This window comes from Dermochelys coriacea, chromosome 3, assembly GCF_009764565.3.
Source record: "Dermochelys coriacea isolate rDerCor1 chromosome 3, rDerCor1.pri.v4, whole genome shotgun sequence".
Classification (NCBI taxonomy): Eukaryota; Metazoa; Chordata; order Testudines; family Dermochelyidae; genus Dermochelys; species Dermochelys coriacea.
In genome coordinates, this window is record NC_050070.1 from 116,673,097 (window position 1) to 116,690,735 (window position 17,639).

General features: G+C 47.0%; 1 protein-coding gene across 1 annotated transcript in view; it reads right to left on the reverse strand.

Annotated features, from left to right (window-relative positions):
• Window positions 1-17,639, reverse strand: part of SYNE1 (spectrin repeat containing nuclear envelope protein 1) — a 507,598-nt gene that overhangs the window by 23,602 nt on the left and 466,357 nt on the right. Inside the window, 4 exon segments of the mRNA XM_043511213.1 lie at window positions 426-617; window positions 5,034-5,171; window positions 5,525-5,707; window positions 17,322-17,472. Of these exon segments, the coding sequence (XP_043367148.1) occupies window positions 426-617; window positions 5,034-5,171; window positions 5,525-5,707; window positions 17,322-17,472 (664 nt within the window).

A 17,639-nucleotide genomic window follows, 5' to 3' on the forward strand; every position in this document is an offset into this window, starting at 1 on the left:
CCCTCTCTCACTTTCCAGCTGTACATTCAGTTCTGGATACTTAAAGTTCCATCTGCCCTGCAAAGAAGGAGTGTCTTTATTTCTGTGAACTCAATGCTATTCAATGGAATTCACCCTGCAGGGCAAGAAGAATGTTATGTCTTCAGTACTGCACCATCACTCTCATTCATAATTCAGGTGTGCATGTTGCTTTACTGAAATGAGACAGATTCTTTGCCCTGAAGAGCCTGCAGTCTGAATAAGACATAACACAATATGTAATAACACACAAAGATGCAGGGGGAAGGGAAGGATCAGGATTACAACAAGTAAAACATCATGGGGTGTTTTGTCGTATACATTACACCCCCCCACAAACGCTTTCACCATTATTATATTTGTAAATTAATAATAAATCTTAAAAAAAGAAATAAAGAGGTACATACAGGAAGGTGGATCAATTTCTTGTGGTAACGTTCCACACGACCAAAGACCTCTTGACAGTAATGCCGGAGCTCATCCAGTTCTTCTTCAATGACAGCTGCATCCATGGGTTCACTTTTCTCTATCAGCTGCTCACCCTGGACAATTATCTGATCAATTTTAGTGTTGTTCAGAGAGATCTCTTGCTGGAAAGCCTGTGCAGCATAAGAAGCCATGACTTTGTTATCATTAAAACCGACATTAAACAATCCTTGGTTACCATGAATGCTATGTCTTACAGAGCTTTGCAGCAGAGATGGTATATTTACCAAACACAAACGAGGACCATTACACAGGGTAAGCAAAATTTGATGGTGCAACTCAGCATTCCCTTGCCATACTCTCCCATATAAGCTAATGAAGTCGCACTTAAAGTTTTACCCAGAAAATCTCATGATTTACTGTGCTGTATTTGGGAAGAGGACTGTCCTCTGAACAAGCCACTCCTGTGAGTTTTGAAAAGGCCTAGGTAGATAAGGTGGTTAGAATGGATGCAGATTCTAAAGCTGTGCTAACACATACTAACAAGTTGTTTTATGTAGTGCCATTTACACTGCAGATGTTCCATAGCACTCAGCAAATAATGAGTCACATTGTGGTAGAGCAGAAACCCCGCACAAACAGGGCAGGGCATAACACACATAACCTTGCCACTGGAAATGATTTTATTGAGAGGGGAAAAAATCAGAGCACTGAGGTTATCCCCTGTGCTTTTTTAAAAACCCATATTTAATTGCCACCCATGCAACCACATGTGGGCATACCTTTTCTATCTCACTGAACCCTAGCACTTTCTAATAATCTTGTTCTGTTGTGTCAGGACTGGGGCTGAGCTCATGTCCTGGGCATGACATTAAACTGCATCCTCCACTGCCTTATGGATGTTCTTCTTGGTGGAAGAAAGGCTATGGGATCTCACCCTGATAGAAAACGTGCTCACGCTGAAGCCACAGGCAGTTAACAGCTCTATGTAGTGTGCTCTCTGGAAGAACATATAACCTCTGTCACTGAACATCCAGACTCGTTCTGACTTTGGATTCTGGTTCAGTGGTCTAAAGTGGGGAGGGTGACATGTCTATGGCAGCCTCTGCTCCTCCATAACTTTGTCTAGGCATATGCACTGAAGGTCTTGACAAGATGGTCACAGGGATCTGAAAGAGGTATAAGGGCCGTGGGGCAGCTAACAAGATTTCCAAGCAGCCCAGCTTAGGAATGGCCTGCTTGCCTTGAGTGTGGGTGGCCCTAGAAAAGGTGGGTCAGACAAGCCGTCTCATTGCTTACATCCTGGATCAACTGTTTTTACAAATAGAATTGCTTGCTGGAATATTTGGACTTTGACCCCTGGATACGACTTTGATCTGAATTCGGATTTGAGGATAACGGCTGTGTTGAGTAACGAGCTTGCATGTTTCAGAATTGATATTGCAGCTTTTTCGGAAACTCAGCTCTCCGACACAGGGTTCAGAAGGGAGAAAGACTACACCATTTACTGGTATGGCAAACCTGAAGGAGTTAGGAGAGGGTGTGGTGTAGGTTTTGCTCTCAGAAATGAACTTGTATCATTGTGCGAAGCTCCTGCTGCAGAGTCCACATGTATCATGACACTTGGAGTTAGTCTACAGAAAGGATTCATCAACTTTAGCCGTGTCTATGCTCCAACTCTTCAGGCTAGCAATGAGGAGAAGAAGGATAGCTCTTACCAACAGCTGGAAGAACTGACTGGCAGGATTTCATGGAAAGAACCCATCCGAAATCTGAGAGACTTCAACGCAATAGTTGGATTCAATGTTGAGATCTGGCCTGGGATTCTGGGTAGGCATGGCACTGAATGTATGAATGATAACGGTCAGAGTTCTCAAGCTCTATGCCAGGTAAGGCTTATTGGTGACCAACAAATTCTTTGCTGGTAGCATCAGAAAACTACCTGGTGGAGACACTGGAGGTCCAGGCACTGGCATCAGCTGTAATTGGTACTCATAAAACATACATATTTGAAAAGTATCTTTCATACATGATCCTTCCAGACTGTGACACAGAGCACTCTCTTGACTGCTGCAAAGTGAAATTTCAAGCTAAAAGGATGCACCATAATAAAACTGCCATGGAAACTCGTATTGAAATATGCCAAAACAATGATCCTATCAAGAAACAGGCTTTTAAAATGAAGTAGCAGCAAAGACAGATGGAACAAATGAAACTGCTTCAGATGCGTGTCAAGTCTTGAAGAGAAGTACGTACAATGTGGCCATCAAGAGTTTTGGAAAGAGTACTAAAAAAATGGTACGTAGACCATTAGGAGCTACTGCTGCCACTCATTGACATGAAAAGATCTGTGCTGATCACTTACAAGTCTACTTCTACTCTTAATTTGCTCAACAATCTAAGAGAAGCTCGTAAGGTTGTTCAAATAGCTTCCAGGATGCGTGCTAAAGAATTTTGGTTGGGTCTCTGTGGCAGTATCCAACAGACAGCTGACACAGGTGACAGTAGACGGTTGTATGAGGGCATTAGAAAAACCATTGGGCCGATAAAGAACAAGACAGCTCTCTGAAAGATCAGGATGGCAATATCATAACAGATAAAGGAAAGCAATGGGTGAGGTGGATTGAACACTATGGAATGATTATATACTCAAAGGAGTCTGTAGTAGGCCAATGTGTGCCAGACAAATTTCCTGGGTTTGAAGTTTGCTGGATGCCAAGCTTACACTAGAGAAACTTGACCAAAGCATCCAAAAAGGTTCCAAACAACAAAGCTTCAGGATCTGTTTCTGCTGAAATCTACAAATGTTAAAAAACTTGCTGCAAAGATTGCATGAGGTATTTTTACCCTCTTGGAAGGAAAAAAAACTGTTCTACAATATTTTAAGGATGCTCGTTTCAGCCAACTCTCTAAAAACAAAGGAGACAGAAGTGATTGTAATAACCACAGAGGTATATCTCTTCTTAACGTTGTTAAAAAAAATCTTAAACTGTATTTTTTACCTAGACTTCAAACTTTAGCTGAGAGAATCTATCTTCTAAGCCAGTGTGGTTTCCAATAAGGAAGGTCTACCATAGACATGGTCTTCTCTGTAAGACAACTGCAGGAAAAGTACAGAGAGAAGCGTATTAAACTGTACATGGCTTTTATAGATTTAACAAAAGCCTCTGAAATGGTTACTCGATCAGGGCTTTACATTATTTTGAAGAATCTTGCTTGTCCGCCTATATTGCTAAGCTTTGTGAAATTCTTACACAATGGCATGAAGGCAACTATAATGTATGAAAAACAAGAATCAGACTCATTTAACATCAACAATGGAGTGAAGCAGGGCTACGTGCTGGCTTCTATATTGTTTAATATTTACTTCTCATTCCTGTTTCAACATGTGTTCCATGATGTTTGAGAGGGTGTCTATCTTAGCACTAGACATGATGGAGGTTTGTTTAACACTGCAAGGTTCAGAGCTAAGATGAAGGTGAAGGAAACATCATAAAGGACCTGTTGTTTGCAGGTGATGCAGCCCTTGTGGCTCACGTTGTTGATGCTCTAAGACATCTTATTACCAAGTTCTCTGATTCTTGCAAAATCTCTGGGCTAGCAATAAGCTTGAAGACTTATCATGCACCAAGGCTCTTCAGAACTAGTTCCAGATATCACCTTATTTGCATGGATGTTGTTAACCAATTTTGCCATCTTGGCTCTACTGTTACCAGCAATGTAGATCTGGATGTTGAGCTCACTAGTAAAATCGGCAAAGCAGCTAGGAATCTTGGTCTTTTGCAAGACAGAGTTTGGAACAACAACAAATTGTCAACTAAAGTGAAAATCCATATTTATGAGATATGTGTTTAATCCACCCTTCTGTATGGCTCAGATACATGGATGACTTGTGCCAAACATATCAAAAGAACAAACAGCTTTCATATCAGATGCTTGCATAAAATTCTTCTAATAAGATGGCAAGACAGGGTGACACATGTGGAAGTGTTAAATCATGCTGGTCATTAATGGGAAGACTGATTAGTAAGAAAAGACGCAGGTGGCTTAGACATGCCAAGCAAATGCCGGATTACAGGATCCCAAAGAGTGTGCTGTACTCTGAAGCTTGTGAAGGGTCTAGAAAGGGAGGCAGACTGCTGTGCAGGTTTCGGATGCAAAGATGATGCAGTATCCTTTGGAATCTCTGTGGATGATTGAAAAGGAGTGCAGAATGCTGCTCTGGTTGGCAGAGACAGCTTGTAGATGTAATGAGGCATTGCGAGGAGGACTGGATCAAGCTTTGTAATGACTGGCACCAGAGGAGGAAAGAATCTGTTGCTCAGATTCAGAGCATTGCTAGTGCATGGGTGTGCCCTACCTATGCACAGGACTGTCACTCGCACAGTGGACTCAGCAGCCATCAAAGAACTCATCAGCACATAGACCATGCTCTATAAAGAGCGATGGTTCCATTGATTGACTGGAGCTGAGCCCATGTCCTGGGAATAAAGGTTTTAAATCACATAACACTATTTATGGAACATTTCTTACACTCTCATTTCCTATTTGGATATTTTTGATGCCATAGACTGGCTGGCCCCCTGTACCTTGAGTTGCTTTATCTTTGCTTGGACATCGCACTCTGAGAAATGTTCAATGTTGGTCAACTGCAGATCCATCTCTGTAAGCCAGACAAGAATGCTGTCACGTGCTGCCTCAAATTCCTCGCGCTGGCCAATAAAATGCTGAAAAAGCAAAAGGGGAAAACAACCGAAACAATGTGAAACTTCCACAAAAGTTAGTTTTCACATCCCTATCTTCTGAGTCTGACTGAAGAGAACAGTTACAAAAGTTCAGCTGCAAGTATTCTTGTTCTTCTCTTCTAAGGGGAATTAGGGCACCCAGGTCCAACTCTACATCTTCCTGCAATGTATTACTTAACTACTTTAGATAGAGCGCCCATGAAATCGTCAAAATAAAATTGAAATAACTCAGCCGAAGAGAAAACTTGCATGGGCTTGAGGAGTCAGAAGCTCACAATACCCTCTATGCATACAGTCTAGTTCTGAAAGAGAATGGCTTGAAAATGGAGAAATACTTTTAGCCTGCGAAGGATGGAAGTGACTCGCTTTTGTAAGTTGTCCCATCTCTGGTTCCCTTCATGGACCATCTGTTTGAGGCTGCAAGCAGAGTCAGTGCGGTTTTCTCGGGCCAGGCGGCGATACTGTTTATTAATCAGTTCCAGCTGTGTCAGACTTTCATGCACTTGTCGTTGGAAGGCCTAAAACAACAATGGAAACAACAAAAGACACTATCAGAGTGTCAGCTCCTGCAATTGGTAAATGGTCTCAGATTGTTCTTGTCTTTGGCTCCAATCCTGAAATTGGATCTGTATGGGCAGACCCTTTGGGGAACCATATAGACTCCAACATGGGTGCAAACATTTGCTGGTACTGACCTGATTGTAGGATTGGGGCCTTTTGAGATGAAGAAAGAGAAATGTTGTTTACAAAAAAATCAATAAATGGCAGTAAGGACCAAGCATTTCAGTGAGAACGCTCCTGTCACAATGACAGCAGCAAGCACAGTTTTATTCCAAGAATGAGGTACTGTCCTTTCTTGGCTCTCCAATCTTTTACCTGCATATTTTAGAATATGGAGGGTGTAAATTCCGAAACGGATTAAAGATCTCTTAAAATGTTATAGTAGAGCGTTGCATGTGGTATTGACTAATAAAATTTCAGTGGGTTACAAACAAACAAGCACTGTAAATGGTGATGTCAAATTTTTAAACACATCAAAGCAAAAATTTCTATGGTTTTATAAGATTTCTCAAGTCATAATGACTTGGCAGATACTGAGACTTTCTCAAGTCACTACCACTTGGCAGATGCTGAGAAGTCTTCATATGAATAATAATTGTGAATTTGCTTTGACAGTATTTCAGGTACCTTTTATTTACCTTCAGTATGACAAGTATGAGAATCATTTTTATTTCCACAGTCACAGAGAAAGAAAGTTTTGTGAATATTTATACAAATCTGTGTTTGAGCAAATGGCCAGGCCACATGTGACTTATTCAAATCCTACTTGTTACCTATCAGCTCTGTGTTCTTGGGGAACCAGGGTGCAGTACCCAGCCTGTCTGACTTATGAAAGACCTCCCCCCCGCCCAGCCTCTGCTTGAATCAAAGCCGATCAGAAGAAAGACTTACAAAAAGCAATGAAAAGGCAGAGGAAGACGCACCTAAACCTCTCCTGACAAGAGTAACAGGATTAAGGAAACTCCCTTAGCCTCATTTGCATCAAGGATGGGACAGGGAGGCAACCCCATTAACATACAGAATGGAGAACAGACATTTCAAGGCAAGAACCCGCACTGACTCTGGGGAATCTCTGCTCCAGATGTTAACGAACCAAAGCCTGCACACACCCAGCTCAGTAGTTATCAGAGAAATTCTAATAATAAATCCTTTATTGGTATCCAGAATACTGAAGCTGCCTAGCTGCATTGCGAGCTCCCTCGAAGGAACACCACCCATAGCCAGGAATGAGCAGTTCCTATTGTCTAGCCTGAACAAAACAACTTTGGTGTACTATTTTGAGCCATCAGTTTACCCATAAACGAATCTAGTGTTCTCCGGTGAACCACTGTTCTTTCCCTACAAAAATCCCTACCCATGCTCAAGTAAGTGCTCTGATGCCTGGATCCAAAATCTGCATCAGTCCTATTGGGACTTCATCTTCTCCTGACTGATTGTGCTAGGGGCTCTGCCTGTCTCCAGCACTCCAGACCCTCAGCTACCACCACCACCACCACCTGGGAACCCCGATCGATTCAAGCTTCATGGCGTGGTGAGAACCCAGCTCTCACTCTCTCTAGGTATAATCTTCTGACCCTGACTTGTGTAATCAGTTATAGTTTTCTATAACTGACTTTTATAACCTGACTTTTATAATCAAATTTAAGTTAGATTTAATATTATAACTGTTTTGTTTGTTTGGCTCCCCTTGTATGGTTATTACCTGGCAATAAATAACTTTCACGGTTAAGCTGGTTGCTTCTCTCTCTCCCCCCATCGTGGGTGTCCTTTGGCTTCCTCATTCACTCTTCGGCAACACTCCTCATACCTAAGATAAAGATCCCTGGAGCACCCAAAAATCCTGTGGGGTTTGCCCATCAAGTGGGTTATTACCAGAACAATTGCAATGTGAAAGTGGGGATAGGGACATGCTGAACCTGAGGCATATGAGTGTGGCAGCTTGAAAGTGCTGCTCAACACATCCTGCTGAGCCAGGGGCATATGAGGGTGGCAGACAAAGTGCTGCTTGACCCAGCCTGCTCAGGCATACTCTATTCCGGTGCGGTGCCCATGGCATATAAAGGTGACAGCTTGGAGGTGCTGTTCGACCCAGCCTGTTGAATCCAAGGGCTAATTAGGGTGAGAGCTTTGAAAGTGCTGCTTGACCCAGTCTCCTGAGTCCAGGGACATATAAGTGGTCAGCTTGGGAGTGCTGATTAACCCGGTCCTCTTCAGACATGCTCGAGAGAGAGAGAGAGAGAGAGAGAGTGTGAGTGTACGTTTTCGTCTGATTCTGGGGCTGGAAAAACCCAGCTCTTGGGAACCTAGGTCCTGCAGGATAGCTCCATTGGAAGGGAACTTGTAGAAGGGAGAAGTAGAGCTTCGTATAAGAACACAAGTGACACAAGCAGTACACTGATAGAATTACAGACCCACCCCCCCAGAAGAGTAACCCTAATAAATGATCATACCCCAAAGTAATGGGAAAATCTGGTAACATTCTTCAGGTTATAAAAGTTTCAGTCAGCCAATTTGAGAACAGAAACAGTACCATGTGAGTTAGATGATCAATCACACTGTGTGAATAGCAAATACTCAAAAAGCAAGTCATAGTAAGAAGCTGGTAAGCACTTTGTAGACTTGAATTTGTTCACAAATTTATTGTTGAATTTCTCAAAAGCAAAGTTTGTTTTGCTGATGATTCATGAACAGAGAAAAGGGCTAAATGTGTTGAATATTTCACTCAGCTCTATTTGGGACACATGCAATTTAAAGGAAATGATAAAGAAGTGAATTGGCTTTGGTTCCAGATCACAGTTGTGCAAGTTTGCATTGTGTAGCATTAGGCAGCAAAAAACCCGGTTACTTACCTTCTCATAACTGCTGTTCTTCAAGATGTGTTGTTCACGTCCATTCCACATTAGGTGTGCGCACACCGTGTGCATGAGCATCGGAAAACTTTTTCCCTTAGCGCTCCCGTCGTGCTGGTGGGGGGCCCCGAGTGGCACCACTGCACCGTGCATATATACTCCTGTCACCCGACCCCCTCCGGTTCCTTCTTGCCAGCGACTCTGACAGAGGGGTAGGAGGGTGGGTGGTGGAATGGACGTGAAACACCACATCTCAAAGAATAACAGTTACGAGAAGGTAAGTAACCGTTTTTCTTCTTCGAGTGCTTGTTCATGTCCATTCTATATTAGGTGAATCACAAGCTTACCTCTGGAGGAGGGTAGGAGTCATGGAACAACTGTTCAGATGACGGCTCTGCCAACCGCCGCGTCCTCTCTGGCCTGCTGGTTGACCGCGTAGTGGGTTGTGAAGATGTGCACAGAGGACCAGGAGGCTGCTCTGCAGATCTCCTGGATCTGGACCTGTGCCAGGAAAGCTGTGGAAGTCGCTTGCGCCCTGGTAGAATGGGCTGTGACTGCTGGGGCCAGAACACCTGTGAGCTAAGAGCACGCCCGGATGCAGCTTGTAATACAAGACGAGATCTGCTGCGCTGACACCGGGAGGCCTTTCATCCTCTTGGCTACGGCCATGAACAGCTGCGCGGATTTGTGAAAGGGCTTGGTGTGCTCCAAATAGAACGCCAGCGGTCGACGCACATCCAGGGTGTGCAGGCTGCGGTGACTTGGGTCCGTATGGGGTTTTGGAAAAAACATCGGCAGACAAATGTCCTGGCCCAAATGGAATTGCGAGACCACTTTAGGGAGGAACTTGGGGTGCGGCTGGAGCTGCACCTTATCCTTGTGAAACACTGTATACGGTGGCTCAGAGGTGAGAGCCCTCAGCTCAGACACCCTTCTACTGAGGTAAGGGTCACCAGAAATCCACCTTCCAGGAAAGGTGGAAGAGGGAGCAGGTAGCGAGGGGCTCGAAAGGGGGTCCCATGAGCTTAGAGAGGACCAAGTTAAGGTTCCACGAAGAGACTGCGGGGCATGAGAACGGAAACATCCTCTCCAATCCTTTAAGGAACCGTTCCACCACTGGGTGGGAAAACACCGAGACCCCCGAAAACCCTGGATGGAAGGTGGAGATGGCTGCCAGGCGCCTGAGTGAGGACGGGGCCAGCCCCTGCTGCTTGAGGTGCACGAGGTACTCTAGGATGGCTTGCACCAGGGCCTGGCATGGCTGCACTTGTCGGGGTCACACCAACACGAGAACTTTTCCACTTGGCCATATAGGTAGCCCTGGTAGAGGGCTTCCTACTGCCAAGGAGAATCTGCTGCACAGGAAGGGAGCACTGGCTCTCCAAGGCGTTTAGCCACAGAGCTTCCATGCCATCAGGTGTAGTGATTTCAGGTTGGGGTGGAGAAGCTGCCCGCCGTCCTGCATGATGAGGTCCTGGTGTAGGGGCAGGACTACTGCAGCCTCCACCGATATTTCTAGGAGCATTGTGTACCAGTGCTGGCAGGGCCACGCCAGGGCGATGAGGACCACCGCTGCCCTGTCCCTGCATACCTTGAGCAGGACCTTGTGTACCAAGGGGAGCAGGGGAAAGGCATACATCAAGTCCCCTCCCCACGGGATCGCAAACGCGTCTGCGATTGAGCCAGGGCTGCGGCCCTGGAACGAGCAGAACCGCAGGCACTGGGTGTTGACCCTGGTGCAAACAAGTCTACCTGGGGAAAACCCCACCTGTGGAAGAGCGAAAGCATGACGTCCACTCTGAGCATCCACTCGTGCATGCGATACGACCTGCTGAGGTAGTTTGCCAGCTTGTTTCGCACCCCCGGGAGATACGACACCTCGAGGTGAATGGCGTGGGCTATACAAAGGTCCCAGAGGAGGAGAGCGGTGAGGAACGGGCCCCGCCCCTCTTGCTTATATAAAACATGGCAATAGTGTTGTCTGTCAGAACTGTCATGCTGTGACCACTCAGAGTGGCGTGAAAGGTCTGGCAGGCTAGACGAACTGCCCTGAGCTCCTTCACACTGATATGGAGTGACTGCTCTGCTCCAGACCACAAGCCCTGAGTCCCCCCAGGTGAGCCCCCATCCACGGTCTGACGCGTCCATCACCAGCGTCAGGTCCGGTTGTGGGGCGGCAAAGGGGATGCCTTTGCAAACCACAGGCTGGAACTGCCACCACAGCAGGGAGTCCAGCACATCCCTTGGGGCTGTCACTACCAAGTCCAGGGGGTCCCTGCCTGGGCGGTACACCCGAGCGAACCACACCAGCGAAGTCCTGAGTCTCAGTCTGGCAGGCCTGACCACGTGCGTGCATGCTGCCACGTGGCCCAGCAGTTGCAGGCAACACCTGGCTGTTGTTGGAAACTGGCGCAGGGAGGTCACCGCTTGCTGGATAGCCTGGAATCGGGATACTGGAAGACTTGCCCTGGCATACACCACGTCCAGGACCGCCCCTATGAATTCCACTCTCTGCATGGGCACGAAAGTGGACTTGGGGATATTGACCAGGAGCCCCAGCTTGTGGAACAATCTCAAGGCCACCTCCACGTGGCCCCGCACTTCCGCTTTGGATCGACCCGCCAGGAGCCAGTCGTCGAGGTATGGGTAAACCCGGATCCTCTGCCTCCATAAGAAGGCCGCCACCACCGCCATACATTTCGTGAACTCCCGTGGGGCTGCGGCTAGACCTAATGGGAGAACCGCAAACTGGTAATGTTCTTGGACTATTGTGAAGTGCAGGAACTGACGATGTGCAGGGTGGATGGCGATATGAAAGTACTCGTCCTTCATGTCGAGGGCAGCGTACCAGCCCCCCGGATCCAAGGAAGGGATGATGGTGGCCAGAAAAACTATGCAGCACCAGGCCTTGACCAGGAACTTGTTGAGCCCACGCAAGTCTAAAATGGGATGAAGGCTCCCTTTGGCCTTGGGGATGAGGAAGTACCGGGAGTAGAAACCTTTCCCCTTTAGGCCATGCGGCACTGCCTCTACCAGCGAGAGAGCCTCCTTCTCTAGGAGATGCTCGTTAGAGGGGTCCCTGAAGAGGGACGGGGAAGGGGGAGTGGGAGGGAGGGAGGGAGGAAAGAGAATTGCAAAGAGTACCCGTTCCGTACCATGCATAAGACCCAATGATCCAACTTAATGCTGGACGACACACGGGAGAAATGGCTCAGGCGGTTCAGGAAACAGAAGGATGGATCTGGTGACTGGTCTGGTATGCTGTCCCTGAGCGCACCTTCAAACGCCTGGCTTAGTGCCCGGCTGGGATCTGTGCTGACTTTGGTTCTGACCTGGCGCATTATTGTTGTTATTGCGCCGTTACCTGTTATCCCTGCCTCACCTACGGTAAGGCTCATGCCTATGGCGATGCTGGTACTGGCGCTGAGGGGGAGGCTGCATCTTAAAGGGCTTCCTCTGCACCACCGGGGTGTGCGTATCCAGCGACTTAAGTGTACCCCCTCGAGTCCTTGAGGCTATGCAGCCTCGCGTCTGTCTGATCCGAAAAGAGCCCGGACCCTTCAAAGGGGAGGTCCTGAAGCGTATTCTGGACCTCAGGCGGCAGGCCTGACTCCTGAAGCCACGCCGAGCACCTCATGACCACCCCCGACGCAATTGCTCTGGCCGCCGCGTCTGCTGAATCCAGGGAGGCCTGGAGAGAGATCTTAGCTACTGCCTTGCCCTCGTCCACGAGAGCCATAAACTCCTGTTGGGAACCTTGCAAGAGATTGTCCTTAAACTTCCCCACCACAGCCCAGAAGTTAAAATAATGACTGCTGAGGATGGCCTGTTTGTTAGCAATCCTCATCTGAAGGCCTCCTGATAAGTACACCTTTCTGCCAAAAAGGTCCAGGCATTTTGCCTCCTTGGCCTTAGGGACCGGGGCCTGTTGTCTATGGCGCTCCCTTTCATTCACTGCTGAGACCACCAGGGAGCATGGACTTGGGTGGCAGAACAAGAATTCGTAGCCCTTTGACGGGGGAAAGTATTTGCGCTCCACACCTTTGGCTGTTGGAGCGCTGGAGGCCGGGGTCTGCCATATAGTCTTATAATTCGATTGGATGGTCTTAATGAGCAGGAGCGCTATTCTAGATGGACCTTCGGGGCTCAAGATGTCCACCATGAGGTCCTCCTGCTCAACTGTCTCCTTGGACTGCAACCCCAAGTTCTGGGCGACCCTATGCAGTAACTCCTGGTGGGATCTGTGGTCTATGGGTGGAGGGCTGGACACCGCTGTACTCACCACCGCCTTATCCGGGGATGACAAGGAGGTTAGCAGCTGCTCAAACCCCTCTGGCTGTTCCTCCTGCTCCCCTTCTCCCATGGGAGGGGCCTCCGGCTTGGGCCAGGGTGGGAGACCTTGGGCGGCACCGGACTCAGTACTGGTATCTCCAGTTTATTCTGGGGGGATGCTGGAGGCCTGGATACTGTAGCTTCCGGCGCCGTCGGGTGTTGGTGCGGGGACCGGCACTGCTGCACTGAGTAGCTTGCCCTGGACGGGGCCCCTTAGCGCTGTTGGTAGGCCCAAGGAGTCCAGAAGGGCCAATGACCTAGAGGCTCCGATTGGGGGTGCCAACCCGTCTGAGGGTCCCCGCTGTCCAGGGCACGATGTGAGTAACTGTAATGGCCGGAGTCGGCACTGGACTGCGGCAATGCCGACCATGAAGGCCATAGCGGTGCAGACGATCTGTGCCAGCGGGAGATCGATGAGCAGCTCCTAACCGAATGGGAGCGGGACCGGCACCGATATCCCAGGGACTGGGAACAGGATCTAGACTGGGACTGGGGTTCCCAGGACCGGCATCTGTGGGAGTCCTCCAGTGACAGCCATCTCGATTGCTCCCAGTGCCGGTCTCTAAGTGGTGCCGGAGAGCGTCACGCCTCTTCCGTTATTTCCTCATGCTGACCCACTCCCAGAACCACGACTTCCTTCTGAATCTGCAGACGCAGAGCTCGACTGGGACCAACTCCAGGACGGTGTCCTTGAATGGCACACCATAGCCGGCCTACCCCTTGACGGCACCCATGGCATGGGTGCCGGAGGATTGTCCCTGTACGGGATGGGGCTCGTTGCCGTCAGCTCAATGAGGTCCTTCACCACCTCAAAGGTGCCAGGCGTGGAGGGTTGATCCATTATGTCCTCGAGCCCATCATCCACACTGAGCTCACTTAGGCCTGGCTCAGTGGGACTTGCGGTGCCGAAGCCACTGGTATCAGCACTGGTACAGTGGCCTTCCCGCTCTTATCGGTGCTTGGGACCTTGGAAGGCGCCAGCCTCCTATGCGGTGAACGTCCGCGCCTTCCTTTTGGCTGCGCTGTGGGCTGCACCGGGGAGGACGAGCGGTGCTGGGGCCTAGTCTGGTGCTCTGGGGCCAATAGCTTTCGATGTTTAGCCGGTGCTGGGTCTCTTGACGGCTCCGGGGCACTACGCACCAAGGAAGCCGGAGCCGACATCGGGCGCTCCAGGCCCGATGGCTGCAATGCGGCCTCCATCAACAACTGCTTCAAACAAAAGTCTCTTTCTTTCTTTGTTCTTGGCTTGAGCACCTTGCAAATCTTACACTGCTCAGTTTGATGCTCTTCCCCCAGGCAACTTAGACACGAGTTGTGGGGGGTCACTGACACAGGCTTGCGGCACGTGGCACAAGCCTTAAACCCGTGGGCCTGCGGCATGCCCCACCTCCTGGGGCAGGTACTGGAAGCCTCCAAGCACCTAATCACTTAAGTGTCCACAACAAAGGTATGCTAACTAACTGATGCATCCGATGAAGTGAGCTGTAGCTCATGAAAGCTTATGCTCAAATAAATTTGTTAGTCTCTAAGATGCCACAAGTCCTCCTTTTCTTTTTGCGGATACAGACTAACATGGCTGCTACTCTGATAATTGATAACAGCTATCTAACTCTGAGAAAGGCTAAGGGACTGCTTTCATACGAGAGAGAGAAGTTGTTCCAACGCCACCATAGACGGTAAGAAGGAATTGAAGGGGGTCGGGCGGCAGGGGTATATATGCACGATGCAGTGGCGCCACTCAGGGGGCCCCCTGCTGGGAGCCACTAAGGCAAGAAGTTTCCGACGCTCATGCACACGGCACGCATACACCTAATGTGGAATGGACATGAACAAGCACTCAAAGAAGAAAAAATGACTATGAGGATAGGAGGAGGGAGAGAAATGATAGCACTGGAAAACAAATATGCTAGTGGACCCGAATACAAATTCATCATCAGCATCAGCTATGTAGATGCATATTGCCTCAATCCTGCCAGAATACATGTTAATTAAAAATAAAAATAAGCACTTTTGTGCAATGAACCCACAGGGATAGCTAAAGGAGCTAGTCTGAAACAATCAAATACACCGATGGATCCTTGTCACTGTAATTACTTTCTTTTTTTAAATGCCAATGAAGAAGAAACCAACCAACACGCGGTTCTGTAATGGAGTCAGAAGCACATTCTCTCATGGAAGAGGCATAAATCTGACCACTGATTTACTAACTCAAAAGATTTAACCTTGTAATCTACAACTCTATGTAAATTTACAATGCCACCTCACCTATTATCAAGTCTTGTTTAGCAAAAGAGCAATTATATGCGTTTTCCAGTGTTCAGTTCAGCTATGCAGTAATTCATTTGCTTATGTTCCTCTTTGCATTACAGTCTCAGTGAAATACTGGGACTACCGTGTGATTTTGTACAATGGAGCTCATGATATACTGAATAACTTGAGGCCTTCTAATGTGCTGTGCTAAAGTTCTTAAAGGTTTTAATCTTATTGGTGGAATGGATAGGAGAATAAAATTAGGGAAAAAAGTACAGTTACAATCGAAGGAACTCAATTTTCTACCTCTGGTCAGGGCTGCCCCCACATGAACATTAATTTTGGACTTACATCCCTACTTTGAGATGATAATAGCTGTATGTACATGTAGATGTACCAATTTAAACAGGAGTACTGGACTAAAAACTGGTTTCAGAGTAGCAGCCGTGTTAGTCTGTATTCGCAAAAAGAAAAGGAGTACTTGTGGCACCTTAGAGACTAACAAATTTATTTGAGCATAAGCTTTCGTGAGCTACAGCTCACTTCATCGGATGCATTCAGTGGAAAATACAGTGAGGAGATTTATATACACACACAGAGAACATGAAACAATGGGTTTTATCATACACACTGTAAGGAGAGTGATCACTTAAGATGAGCTATTACCAGCAAAGGGGGGGGGGGGAGGAGGAAAACCTTTTGTGGTGATAATCAAGGTGGGCCATTTCCAGCAGTTAACAAGAACGTCTGAGGAACAGTGGGGGGTGAGATGGCGGGAGAAATAACATGGGGAAATTTTTACTTTGTGTAATGACCCATCCACTCCCAGTCTCTATTCAAGCCTAAATTAATTGTATCCAGTTTGCAAATTAATTCCAATTCAGCAGTCTCTTGTTGGAGACTGGAGACAGTTTTTGAAGTTTTTTTTGTTGTCCTTGTCTGCAATCTAAGCTCCATTTGTCTGTGTGAGAGTAATGTGATGTGTGTTGGAAGGTAAAGGTCAGTATATAAAGGCTAACACAGTGGGAGAGCATAGACAAACAGGCTTAGGGCAAAGTCAGGTTAGCTGTGATCATAGAAGACAGCTGAGGTATGCATGTAGTCTCTCATTTACAGTAACTCACTAAACATGATTTAGACTCTGGTCACTGAATGAAGGGACGATGGAACAAATGGGCAGGATTGCAAACAGAATACTGCTTTTCTAGATTATTCTCATCCTTTACATGATTATTATATGGTAGCCTTCGGCTTCACTATAATTAAGAGCGTCTGTCAGGGTTTCATTAAGGACCATAGCTTCCAGAGGTTTGTACACAGGTAATAAAAACTGAGCCTGGCTGAAGCATTCCAAAGCCTAAGCCCAAAGAGTTTATTTTCTTGTGTTCACAATTAGGAAAGAAAACTGAAACTAACTCACTTGAACAACCCCCCGAGAGTTCCATTTATTTGCACACCACACATACACTCTGTCCAGTGTGTTACTAGTCACAAACACCGATGAGTTAAATAAACTACAACATGGCTAAACCCCAGCTCAGGCCCCACCCCTGCTAACACATAGGCACATGCTAAATATTTAGCTTGTGTGTTGTCCGAGTAATACCAAAGCGAATACTTACACGCGTAAAGTTACTTGTGAGTGTAAGTGTTTGCAGGATCAGGACCTAAGATGGGAATGTGGTAACACTTTGCAAATATCTGAAGAGTGTAAATATGAAAAAGGAGAGGAGTTATTTAAGGTGGTACAATACCAGAAATTACAGCCAGGAGCAATGGGATGAACTATAGGAAAAGAAAATATTTAGGGTGTATATAGTCTTCAAAGAGAAAGTGTAGAAGGATTTGGGACATTTAAAAATTAAAGTGGACAGAACCCTGGACAATGCACTGTAAGGAACAATCCTTCATTGATATGGTGAGACACTGGATGACCTAGTATATCTTTTCCTATATCTATATATCCATATATCTACAGCTTCTAATTTTTTTTCTTAAAAAATGGTAGTGGGGACAGCTGCAAAATCATCAACTCTTCTGTTTCATGTGTCTGTACTGAGCAGCTTATGAACTGAAAGGAGAACCAGCTGGCTGCTGTAATAGGATCTGGAGATATTAAATTTCAAACATAGTAAGTTACCTCAAATTTCTTTAGCTCTTCCTTGGCAACCGTATACAGCACACCAGAGGAGCTAGGAAAGGCAGCTGTCCTCTCTGAAATTTTCAGCCAGTCTTCAAAGCGAGAATAGTCATCTAAGAACTTTTGCCACAGTCGCCACGTCTCTTCAATTCTGCGACAAAATGGAAAATTAGGGTACGTTGAGATTTGAGGTCATTTGACTGCATTGTTCTGCCTGATCATAAGCTACAATAGGGAACCAGGGCTGCACTGAACAGTAACTGGCTCTTAACCAAGCCTTGATTGCAAGGTTGATAAATGGACAACATAAATGGCTGG